Genomic DNA, 13,334 nt, shown 5'->3' on the forward strand with positions numbered 1-13,334 from the left:
ATATGAACAGAGGGTGGTGGAAAACTGTGATAGTGACCCAAAAATGTTTTACAAATTCATAAATGGAAAACTAAATAAAAGGGAGGCAATAGAAAAGGTAAAAAGCGGGGAAGAAGTATATGAAGATGCTGGAGATATAGCTGAAATTTTGAAGGACAACTTTTACAAAGTGTTTACAAAGGAGGGGCATTTTATGGGAGGAAGGCCTACGGAAATAAAGCAAATGCAGGACATCATGGTTACTAAGGAAGATGTAAGGAAAATTATAAGCAATCTGGATATTAATAAATCAATAGGGCCTGATGGCATATCTGGAAGGTTGCTAAATGAATGTAAGGATCAATTGTTGAACCCCGTATTTGATATTGTGGAAACCTCCATACGAACAGGATTAGTCCCGAAAGAGTGGAAAAGAGCTGACATTGTGCCTATATATAAGAATGGTACTAGAATGGAACCACTAAATTATAGACCAGTATCGTTGACTAGTATATTGTGCAAGTTATGTGAAGAAGTAATTAAAGCTAAGTGGAGTGAGTATCTAGAAAGTGAAAACATTCTGAGTGAAAGGCAGTTTGGTTTCAGAAAAGGAAGATCGTGCATATCCAATTTATTATGTTTTTATTCAAGAGTGACTGACATACTACAACATAGAGAGGGATGGGTGGATGCTATCTACCTGGACTTGAGAAAGGCCTTTGATAAAGTACCACACAATAGACTGATGTGGAAACTAAAGATGATTGGAGGAGTAAATGATAAACTAGCAAAATGGATGGAAAATTACTTAATGGGAAGAGAAATGAGAACAGTGGTGAGAGGAAGGAAGTCCGAGTGGAAGAAGGTAACCAGTGGAGTTCCACAAGGGTCAGTGCTGGGTCCCATCATGTTTTTGATTTATGTTAATGATATGCCAGTAGGAATTGACAGTTACATGAACATGTTTGCGGACGATACTAAAATTATGAGGAGAGTAAAGAATGTGGAAGATTGTAACAAGTTACAGGAAGATCTTGATAAAATATATGAGTGGAGTAAGGAGTGGCAGATGGAATTTAATATTGACAAGACCCATGTTATGAAAATGGGAAGAAGTAGATACAGACCAAACAGGGATTACAGGCTGGGTGATGAGAAAATTAAAGAGACCAATGAGGAGAAAGACTTAGGAGTAACCATGCAAAACACCTTGTCACCGGAGAAACACATTAACAAGATTTTTTTGAAAACATACAACATGCTTCAAAATATTGGCCTTGCATTCCACTACCTAGATGAAGGAATGATGAAGAAGATATTATGTACCTTAATAAGACCCCAGTTAGAATATGCAGCATGTGTCTGGTCACCGCATATGAAGAAAAATGTGAAGAAGGTGGAAAGGGTACAGAGGCTGGCAACAAGGATGGTACCAGGACTCAGGAGTTAGACTATGAGGAAAGACTGAGGAAGCTAGGGCTGACCACATTAGAAGAGAGAAGAACAAGAGGAGACATGATAACTATGTATAAATTGGTGAACAAGATTGACATACTGGACAGAGAGTTGATAAAGGTGACCACAAGTAATCATCTCCGAGGACATGGAAAAAAGCTAATAAAGGACATCTGTCTAAATGACGTGAGAAAATACAGTTTCCCGCATTGTAGCATTGATAAGTGGAATAAACTGAGCAGTGATGCCGTTGACGCGGTGTGTGTCAATCAGATGAAAGAGAGATATGACAGGAATGGACACGGAGACAGGTCACTGAGAGCTTAGCTTGGGCCCTGTAATACACAAATAGGTAAATACACATACACACAAAGCTCAATCAAACATGCCCAATACGTACAAAACATCTGTACAGAGGATTCATGATGGACACACACACACACGGCCCGGTAGCTCAGTGGTTAGAGCGCTGGCTTCACAAGCCAGATGACCGGGGTTCGATTCCGGCCGGGTGGAGATATTTGGGTGTGTCTCCTTTGACATGTAGCCCCTGTTCACCTAGCAGTGAGTAGGTACGGGATATAAATCGAGGAGTTGTGACCTTGTTGTCCCGCTGTTGTTACGGCCCGCCCGTAACATGCATTACTACCATCACCTCCTCCGCTTGTTACCTCGTTCGCCACCTCTCCGCCTCCCCTTCCACGTCACCGTCTCGTGAACCTTCCACGCCACCGTCTCGTGAACCTTCCACGTCACCGTTTCATGAAGCCCGGCTACTGTCCCGAAGTTGGATTCACGCAGCCCCTTTCGACTCAACCGAAAGTGTTGAGCCAACTCTTGGCTTTCTGGATTGGGAGTTGAGATCCAAGCCTCAACCAGTGAACACAACGCCTCTTGGGTCTACCGTGGGATCAACCATCACCCAGCATTTCACCACTGCGACACCGCATAAGTATCACTTCCCCTCGTCCGTGTTTTCCACATTGCCTCTATATAGGATTAGGATTATTGTTAGGTATTAAGTTGGGTTCTTTATTGTTGTATTTATTACTGTGTTATATGTATATGTGTATGTCATTTTCCTGTGTTTCATGTTATATATCTGTGTTTCATGTTTCTTGTTATATATGTGTCAATTTCATTATGGGTTATTAAAATAGCTTTTTAAAGTGACCCCCTTTTGCATTTCCTCACCAGTTGAACCTGCAGTGTTTTTTTTATTGTTATTGTTCACCGGCTCTCCGATGCCAATCTTACCAGTTTAACCGGTGAACGTAACACTGTGTGGTGTGTGCCTGGTCTCAGACCTATCCCAAGATCGGAAATAATGAGCTCTGAGCTCGTTCCGTAGGGTAACGTCTGGCTGTCTCGTCAGAGACTGCAGCAGATCAAACAGTGAATTACACACACACACACACACGTCACCGCCGAGAGAGGAAGTCTCAGGCTGAGGACCGGGGAAAGGGAGAAATTACCTATGGTGTTTGCAGGGCCCGGGTATCTCTGTTGGTATATTTAGTGTCCTGTGTAGTGTCCTACTCTCGAAAAGTAGAGAAAGTGGGCCATTTTCAAGTGAAAATGGAGAGTGGTCCCTGATTGAAGAGTGTCGGCGGTGTTTTGTTTTGTTTTGGCCGAAACAGCTGGCAATAGCAATCATGACAAGTACTCCTAGAAATGTGCGTGACTTCGAGGGTTTTGTGACCACTCCAAGTGGACTAGATAAATTCGACATGGATGCAAGAATTCAGGCATTAAAAAAGTAAGTTTCTAAATATTAGATCCATAGAAGAAAAGCTAGATAGAGTCATAGCAGAGAACGATACCTTCAAAAAAGAAATCTATATATTAACGAGAGAGAACAAAGAGCTATTGAAAGAAAAAGTGGAAATGGAGAAAGAAAATCAACATCTAAAGAAACAATGTGACGAGATGAAGGCTAAACTCCTCGAAATGGAAAAGAAAATATCCGAAGGAGACATGGGGAAGGAGGAATGCCTTAACCTAATTGATGCCAAGATGAAGGAAGTGAAACATGAACACCAAGAAGTACAAAAGTCCTTTAAGGAGATAATGAAAAAGCAAGAAGAAGAAAATAAAGTGATTACACAGAGTGACATGGTAAAGGCATTGAAGGAAAATGAGTATGTGGTGAGAGATATTGCTGAAAAGAAAAAATGCGTGATCATAACAGGTTTGAGAGAGGAAACTAACAGGAACTGGCAAGATAGGAGGGATAAGGAAAATGACAGGATTAAGTTTTTACTGAATAAGATCTCTGAGGAGGAAGAATGCCTATATGTTGAGGTAGAGGAAAGTGTGAGACTAGGAGCTTTTGAAGAAGGCAAGAGTAGACCATTAAAATTGAAATTAAAGTCTCAGGTGGCAGCCGAGGCCTTGCTGAGGAGGGCCTGGAAACTTAAAGACTACGAGGAAACCAAAACAATTTACATAAGAAGAAATATGACACAGGATGAAAGAATGAAAAAGAAAGAGCTTGTAACTAAAGTGAGAGAGAAGAATGAGGAAAGAACCAAGGAGGAAAAGACCAAGTTTTTTTTGGAGGATGAGAAATAGGAGGCTGAAGAAGTGGTGGATAAAACAGACGGAATAGACATTACACTGACTGAAACATGGAAGAAAGAGATTAGGAACGGAATTCAAGTGACTTACACGAATATAGATGGATTTCTGTCTAATGCTAGAATGTATGAATTACCTAGGAAACAATGAACCGGACATAATGTGTGTGGTGGAAACAAAGTTAAGGCCCGAAATAAAGCTAGATTGGTTTGATGTAAAACACTACAAAGTATGGAGAAATGATAGAAAAAATAAAGGAGGTGGTGGTATAATGTTTTTTACTAAGGAAGATCTGATAGTGAAGGAGGTGAACTTTAGAAAGGGAAATGAAGAAATCTAATTTTTAATACTAAAATTAATTTCTTCACTTACCTGTTTTTCATACAAAATATAGCAGTACCACTGCTCCACATACCTTTTTAGCCAAGAAACCGCCCGCTTTAGCACTATGTCTGGCAGCGCGGCGCTCATTGCTGCCGCCAGCACACTGCGTGGACAACCAGTCAGTTATTTCTCAAGGGAGAGAACCTGACTAGGGGAGGAAGGGAGGGCAGTGAAGTTTTGTATGAAAAACAGGTAAGTGAAGAAATTAATTTTAGTATCAAAAATTAGATTTCTGTCACAGACACCTGTTTTTCATACAAAATATAGCAGACTCCAACACTGAAGGAGGCAGGAGTCAGAAGAAAGTGCCAGGCGTAGAGGGTGAAAACAAACTGTCCATATGTAGACACTAACCTCTTGGCTGAGGCCGGGCAGCATAGGGATGCCAGTGGGCTCGGCTGAGGGTTTGGGAGGTCCTAACCCGTGTGTCTAAAAGGGAGCAGGCCTTAGGGGTCAGGGGATGAGTGTTCCAGGAGCGTGCTCAATACCCTGACGCAGAGGAGAGAACCGGCTACTGACCCAATCAACTAAGACGAGCAGTGTAAGGGAGCACTGGAGTGTTCACCTGAGGGAGCCAAAGCGTTACCCCAGAGCAAAGAGGACCTTGTGGTAGTTGTCAGCCCACAATGTGACTGGCTGCAACAACTGGACCCAGGGAAAACACGTCGCCTTCCTTCCGCACTATATCGCAGAGATAATGGTCGGCAAAGACTGAGTGAGTCCTCCAGCGTGCTGCCTTCAGGATGGTTGGAACCGAGCAGTTTTCCCACAGGAGCATGGAGGCAGCAATGCCACGGATGTCATGGGCACGGGTATTGACCTCGAGGCAGACAGAGTCAGAAGTAGCCTCATGGGCAGACTTGATGGTATCCCTGAGGAAGTATGAGATGGCCGCTTTCGACATAGGTTGAGAAGGGTGTTTAAATGCAACAAACAGATTCCTGGGCCTTGTCTCTGAAGCAGTCCGTTGTAAGTAGTGGCAGAGAGCCCGAACAGGGCACAAAAAGCGCTCCTCATCCATGGAACCAAGAATGGAAGTAAGGTTCTTAATACGGAATTCCCGGGGCGTGCTGTGAACTCCCGTATCCGTCTTAGCAATGAACTCAGGGAGATAGCAGACCATAAGATCCTGTCCTTGCCAGCTAGTCCGGGAGGAGAGGGCCTGAATCTCCCCTACCCTCTGCGCTGTAGCTAGTAGCTAATGCCAGGAGAAAAAGAGTCTTCCTGGTCAGGTCCCTGGAGGACGAGAGCCGAAGGGGCTCGAAGGGTGCCTTGGACAGGCAGCGAAGAACTACATCCAGGTTCCAGGAAGAACTAAGATTCCTAGTAGGTCTGCTGGGTTGAGAAGAGCACGCCTTGACCATAGCACTCAACACCCGGTCATTGTTGAGGTCCATGCCCCTGATTGCAAAGACTCCATTCAGCATGGCCTTATAACCCTTAATGGCAGAGGTAGAAAGATTGCAATCCTGGCACAGGTGAACGAGAAAATCTGCGATCTTTTGGACTGTGGGATTGGAGACAGTGTGGCCATGATCTTTGCACCACTTCCTGTACACCTTCCACTTGTGCTGATAGTTGGAAGCAAAGGAAGACCTCTTGTCGTGAGATAAGAACTGGGCCACCTTAGAGGAGAAACTCCTGTGCCTCAGAAAGCGCTGGATAGTCTCCAACCTGTCAGCTAAAGCCCGGAGAGACCGGTGTGGAACTTGTGGATGTGTGGCTGTCTCAATAGATCTTTGCGAAGAGGGAGGCAGCGGGGAGGCTCCACCGACGCGGCCAACAGATCTGGAAACCATTCCTTCTGACGCCAGTAAGGAGCTATGAGGATGAGACGGGTGTTCCGGGAAGCCCGGAGCTTGTTGAGAACTCTCCTGATGAGGGGGAAGGGTGGAAAGGCGTACAGATCCTGGTTGTCCCAATTGTAGAGGAAGGCGTCTGTGGCGATGGCCGCCGGATCCTGAAAGGGGGACACAAAGTTCGGAATCTGGTAATTGAGACGAGTGGCGAACAGGTCGACTGTCAGGTAGTCCCAGACCCGCCACAGCAGGTGACAAACATCCATATGTAAGGTCCACTCTGTGGACAGGGATTGGTGTCGGCGGCTGAGGCAGTCGGCCACCATATTGACTGAGCCCCTCACAAACTGGGGCAAGATCGACACTGCATGCGCTTCTGCCCAGTCGAGGACCTGGCGTGCCTCGAGGTTGAGAAGGATAGAGTGAGTACCCCCCTCCCTGTGCAGGTAAGCGAGGGCCGTGGTGTTGTCCGAGAAGACAGCGACAACTAAGCCCCTCACCACCTCCGTGAAGTGCTGGAGGCTGAGGCGGATCGCACGGAGTTCTAAAACGTTCACGTGGAGCGTCTGTTCCTGGATGTTCCACAGGCCACTCACAGAAGCCTGGAGGAGCGACGCATCCCAGCCGACTGTAGAGAAGGTGGTCCGGAATGGCAACCTGAAGAGGCTGACCCTGCCCCAAGTTCTCGTCCTTCAGCCACCATTCCAGGTCCTGACGTGAAGCACTGTCCCAGCTGACCGGATGGTCGTCGAGCATCGACCACCTGTCCCATTGCTGGTTCAGTTGGATCTGCAGGAGATGCGTCCGCCTCCTGGATCCCGGCACTAGATGTATGAGGGAAGACATGTGCCCCAGAAGTCTCAACCAGTGCTCCGCTGGGGGGGACGGGCAACTGAGGAAGGAGTGGAGTAAATCCTGGAGGCCTCGTATCCTCCCCTGGGTTAAGAAAACCCTCAAAAGAGGGGAACGAATCACCATCCCGAGGAAGGTCTTCTCCTGTGCAGGGGTCAGGGATGACTTCTCCCAATTTACTCGGATGCCCAGGTCCGAGCAGAGCCTGAGCAGACAAGCTGTGGCTTTGTCGAGCTTTTACCGCTGAAGAGGCCAGTACCAACCAGTCGTCGAGGTAGCAAAGGATGCGGAAGCCCCGACGATGGAACTCTGCCGAGACAGGAGCCATCAGACGAGTGAAAACCTGCGGAGCAGTGGAGAGACCGAAGCAGAGAACTTGAAACTGAAAGTGGTACCCCTCCCACACAAAGCGCAGGAACTGATGGCTGTGGGGATGAATGGGCACCTGAAGATATGCGTCCTGAAGGTCCAGTGACACCATCCAGTCGTCCTGTCGGATGGCCGACATTACCATCCAGACAGTCTCCATCTTGAATTTGGTGGTGACGACATACTTGTTGAGGAGGGAGAGGTCGATGATGGGGCGGAACCCGCCTGTGGCCTTTGGATCAACAAACACATGGCTGTAGAAACCTGGGGAGGGAGGTGCTTCCTCTATAGCCCCTTTTGTCCAGAGACGCTGGAGCTCCATCTCGAGGGCGAGACCCTTGGGTGACCCTGGGGCATAACCCCTGCGATCCTCGAAGAGAGTGGTCAGGGGTGGAGGGGAAGAGAAGGGGATCTGGTAGCCTTCCCGCAGAACGCTGAGGACCCATTCCTCTGCCCCGATCTTGAGCCAACCTTCCCAGCAAAGGGCCAGACAGTCCCCCACCACCCCATGGTAAGAAAGACTGTCATTTCCGGAAGGGCTTACCCCTCCGTCCTCCTGACTGCCCACTAGGGCGGGCAGAGAGCGGTCCGGAAGATTCACCCTGATGATTCCCAGGAAGAGGGCGAACTTGTGTTCGCCGGGGAGGAGCAGCCGGAGGCCTCGAGGCTGAGGGGGCAGGAAGATGAGAACCACGCTCCACCAAGGGAGTACCGGTGGCCGGACGTGGACGAGCCAGGGCCCTGAGAGCAGTCTCATGGAGAGTCATGGCAGCATTACTCTTGGAAGACTGGAACGCCTCCTGCAGCTTGGCCTCATCAAAGAGGAGAGGAGAAAAGATGGGGAAGTCTAAGGATGCCCTTCTCCACCTGAGAGAAGGTGGGTCTGAGGTGGGCAATGTAGGACTCCCTTCTCCAGGCCCGAAGATTGGCATTGACGTAAGTAGAATCACGGCAGATGTGATTCAAGGCCATACGAACAGCCTTAAAGAGCTGTCCCTCTAAATCCAACAGGTGCGAGGGGAGATGTGGTACCGTCAGTAGGTGAAGGGCACCTAAGCACCAAAAAGAGTAGTTAAGTGCGTCCAGAGAACGACCAACCACTCCCTCCATCCTGGCGACCTCCTGCTGGTCACGGATAACCCTCGGCTCACGGGAGGCCGAGTTCAAGGCATGGTGCAAGTCCTGGTTAACGGCAGTAGCCTTCCCTGAGCCTTCCTGGTCCAATACTGCATACATCCTGGCAAACCTGCCTGAAGGATAACCAAGAGAAGCCGGCTTCCTGTCATAGGCCTTCAGGTAAGCATTGTTGGCTTGCTCCCTGAAGAACTGGAGGGGTTGAGCCCTAGCGAGGAGAATCGGCCCTCCCTGTGACTCAGGTGCACCAGCTCCGGGCGCGAGAGGACGCTCTTGCTCAAGCCTTTGGCCCATCGCATCCTCAAACACTGAATTGATGTAATCCATCATGCAATGGTACATGGAGGCCGATGTGGGCTGGATCTCATCCTCCTCCAGCCCCCCGGGGATGTGGAGGGACGGGGCAGATCCTGGAGACAAGGAGGCCGGGCCCTGCCACCCTGAACAAGAAGGCCGGGGGGAACCATGGAGTACCTGTCTATCAGTGCTATCCATGAGGATAAGGTCACTACCCCGGAGACGGGCAGGCCAGGGGGTGCCTCCAGGAGCGGAGACACCAGCCTCAGAGGGGAAGCGCACACCTCGAGGGGAGGGGAGGTCCTGGCGCCTCTCTGGCGTAAGACAGTGGGTTTGGTAGGACGTAGGGGGGTCGGCTGACTCTGAGCCCCTAGCGGCTGAAAGGACATAGGTGGCAGCCCGTAGAAAGGGCGTGGGCAAGCCACCTGGTAGGCGAAGGGGCAGAGCATCACCCTTGCTTGGGCCCTCACCCTGGGCCTTGGGGGAGGGGCCAGGAGCAGTGCACTGGTCCACCCTCTCCTTGTCCCTTCCCACCGACCGGGCCTGGGAAGGAGCCAGGGCACCGGTCACCACTGAGGTGGGGCGGGACTTCTTGATCCTTCTAGCGTCATCCTTAGGAGGATGAGAACGCTTGGAAGCCACCTCAAGCCCCCGGACGGCCCCCCCTGGCCCCCTGACTTGATGTGACTGCACACACCTTTTTGCGTCAGGACTCTGGGGGGGCAGGACACTGAACTTCATCAGGTCTCTGTCCGAGGACGAGGGGAGAGCTGAAAGAGGTCGGTCAGTAGCCAGGGAAGACACAGGGTTATGTAACTCTCTCAATCGTGAAGACACCAGGCTGTCAACAGAAGCAAGGAGTTGCTCCTGCCAGGATACCAAAAACAGGGAAAGATCTATAGAGACTGGAGGCTTAGAACCCTGCTGAGAAGCTGAATCATTAGCAGTGAGTTCATCCTGAGAAATTACACTGCCTGCCTGAAGGGCAACACCTCCAACAGAAACAGCAGAGGAGACCTGAGAGCTAGAATCCCCAGACATATGGCTCGTGTCACTGCTGATACCAGACCGGGTAAGAGAGCCCTTAGATTTACCCTTTAAGTTAGCTTTAGCCTCCCACTTGCGCCTCAACCCGCATTGATACTTGTAGGCGGTAAGAATCTTATCCTTGCTCCAGCCAGAACACTCATCACACCTCTTACCTAGGCTGCAGAACTCCCTGTACTTGATACAGACTGAATGAGGATCGTGGAGGGCACTACCCAAGACCCTGGTACAGTCAGGCCTAGAGCAAATCCGCCTTGTGGGCTGTGGCGAAGGAGACGTAAACCCTGTAGAAGGACCTGCAGGGATGTCCATATGGCTGGCCAAAACACCCTCCAGGACGAGAACAGACAGCCCCGGAGACACAGGAACATCACTAAAATCTTCCTCCATAGAAATAGGAGGAGAAAAGAAGGCAAAAGAAAAGAGGCGAGGAAGAAAGGAAGCAGCGGCGGAAACGCAGGTCTACTCGTTCTGAGCGCTGAGAAATAACTGACTGGTTGTCCACGCAGTGTGCTGGCGGCAGCAATGAGCGCTGCCCTGCCAGGCGTAGCGCTAAAGCGGGCGGTTTCTCGGCGAAAAAGGTATGTGGAGCAGTGGTACTGCTATATTTTGTATGAAAAACAGCTGTCTGTGACAGAAATGATAAGTATGCTTATAACAGATGGTAAGAGGGACATTAATATTATAACAATATACATACCACCCAGAACCAGTGCTTGGAACTATGAACAGTATCAAATGGTGATGAGAAATACTCTGGACAGAATGAAGTAGGAACTCATCAGAAAGGATAGAGTAATGATAGTCAGGGACTTTAATTGTAAGGAAATAGTGTGGGAAGACTATGAAGTGGTGAATGGTGGTGAGTGGGCAGAAGAATTGTTAAACGTAGCAACAAATAACTTGATGACACAGTGGGTGAGATCACCAACAAGGTGCAGGGGACAGAATGTTGCAGCGAGGTTGGATTTGGTATTTACCAGGGGCATCTCCCTAAAAGAGGAAATTGAACATGAATGTCCCTTGGGGAAAAGCAACCATGATGTCCTAAGTTTTGAGCTGGATATGGAATTAAGCACGGATAAGAGTGTGGAGCACAGGGAGGAAAAATTAAATTATGTTAGGGCAAATTATAACCATATAAGAGAGTTCTTTAATGAAATTGACTGGTCTGTGGTATACCAGGAAGGGGATATGCAATTGCAATACGATAAATTTACGGATTTATATAACTCTGCTGTGAAAAGTTTGTGCCATATCACAGAAAGAGGACTTTAAATAATAAACAGTGGTTTAATAGAAATTGTGAAGAAGCAAAAAAGAACAAAGAAAAAGCATGGAAGAAACTTAAGAAAAACAGTGATGTATTATCAAGAGAAGTCTACAAAACAGCAAGGAATAGATATGTTGAAGTAAGGAGAACAGCACAGAAGGAATATGAACAGAGAGTGGTGGAAAACTGTGATAGTGACCCAAAATGTTTTACAAATTCATAAATGGAAAACTAAATAAAAGGGAGGCAATAGAAAAGGTAAAAATGGGAAGAAGTATATGAGGATGCTAGAGATATAGCTGAAATTTTGAACGACAACTTTTGCAAAGTGTTTACAAAGGAGGAGCATTTTATGGGAGAAAGGCCTACGGAAATAAAGCAAATGCAGGACATCATGGTTACTAAAGAAGATGTAAGGAAAATTATAAGCAATCTGGATATTAATAAATCAATGGGGCCTGATGGCATATCTGGGAGGTTGCTAAAAGAATGTAAGGATCAATTGTTGAACCCTGTATTTGATATTGTGGAAACCTCCATACGAACAGGAATAGTCCCGAAAGAGTGGAAAAGAGCTGACATTGTGCCTATATATAAGAATGGTAGTAGAATGGAACCGTTAAATTATAGACCAGTATCGTTGACTAGTATATTGTGCAAGGTATGTGAAGAAGTAATTAAAGCTAAGTGGAGTGAGTATCTAGAAAGTGAAAACATTCTGAGTGAAAGGCAGTTTGGTTTCAGAAAAGGAAGATCGTGCATATCCAATTTATTATGTTTTTATTCAAGAGTGACTGACATACTACAACATAGAGAGGGATGGGTGGATGCTATCTACCTGGACTTGAGAAAGGCCTTTGATAAAGTACCACACAATAGACTGATGTGGAAACTAAAGAAGATTGGAGGAGTAAATGATAAACTAGCAAAATGGATGGAAAATTACTTAATGGGAAGAGAAATGAGAACAGTGGTGAGAGGAAAGAAGTCTGAGTGGAAGAAGGTAACCAGTGGAGTTCCACAAGGGTCAGTGCTTGGTCCCATCATGTTTTTGATTTATGTTAATGATATGCCAGTAGGAATTGACAGTTACATGAATATGTTTGCGGACAATACTAAAATTATGAGGAGAGTAAAGAATGTGGAAGATTGTAACAAGTTACAGGAAGATCTTGATAAAATATATGAGTGGAGTAAAGAGTGGCAGATGGAATTTAATATAAACAAGAGCCATGTTATGAAAATGGGAAGAAGTAGATACAGACCAAACAGGGATTACAGGCTGGGGGATGAGAAAATTGAAGAGACCAATGAGGAGACAGACCTAGGAGTAACTGTGCAAAACACTCTATCACCGGAGAAACACATAAACAAGATATTTTGGAAAACATATAACATGCTTCAAAATATTGGTCTTACATTCCACTACCTAGATGAAGGAATGATGAAGATACTATGCACTTAATAAGACCCCAGTTAGAATATGCAGCTGTGTCTGGTCACCGCATATGAAGAAAAATGTGAAGAAGGTGGAAAGGGTACAGAGGCTGGCAACAAGGATGGTACCAGGACTCAGGGAGTTAGACTATGAGGAAAGACTGAGGAAACTGGGGCTGACCACATTAGAAGAGAGAAGAACAAGGGGAGACATGATAACTATGTATAAATTGGTGAACAAGATTGACATATTGGACAGAGAGTTGATAAAGGTGACCACAAGTAATCATCTCTGAGGACATGGAAAAAAACTAATAAAAGACATCTGTCTAAATGACGTGAGAAAGTACAGTTTCCTGCATCGTAGTATTGATAAGTGAAATAAACTGAGCAGTGATGTCGTTGATGCAGTGTGTGTCAATCAGATGAAAGAGAGATATGACAGGAATGGACAAGGAGACAGGTCACAGAGAGCTTAGCTCGGGCCCTGTAATACACAAATAGGTAAATACAAACACACACACACACACACACACACACACACACACGCCTGGTAGCTCAGTGGTTAGAGCGCTGGCTTCACAAGCCAGAGGACCGGGGTTCGATTCCCCGGCCGGGTGGAGATATTTGGGTGTGTCTCCTTTCACGTAGCCCTGTTCACCTAGCAGTGAGTAGGTACGGGATGTAAATCGAGGAGTTGTGACCTTGTGTGTGGTGTGTGCCTGGTC

The 13,334-nt window shown here is 47.1% G+C and overlaps 1 protein-coding gene across 6 annotated transcripts in view; it reads right to left on the reverse strand.

Annotated features, from left to right (window-relative positions):
- Positions 1–13,334, reverse strand: part of LOC123508982 (kinesin-associated protein 3-like) — a 224,708-nt gene that overhangs the window by 27,978 nt on the left and 183,396 nt on the right. The window contains exon 16 of one of the 6 annotated variants that reach the window (XM_045263082.1): positions 4,430–4,501. The exons of the other annotated variants lie outside the window; for them this stretch is intronic. Coding sequence (XP_045119017.1) covers positions 4,430–4,501 — 72 coding nt within the window. The remainder of the gene's footprint in view (positions 1–4,429; positions 4,502–13,334) is intronic. 6 annotated transcript variants of the gene reach the window in all.

This window comes from Portunus trituberculatus, chromosome 25 (assembly GCF_017591435.1).
Source record: "Portunus trituberculatus isolate SZX2019 chromosome 25, ASM1759143v1, whole genome shotgun sequence".
NCBI lineage: Eukaryota > Metazoa > Arthropoda > Malacostraca > Decapoda > Portunidae > Portunus > Portunus trituberculatus.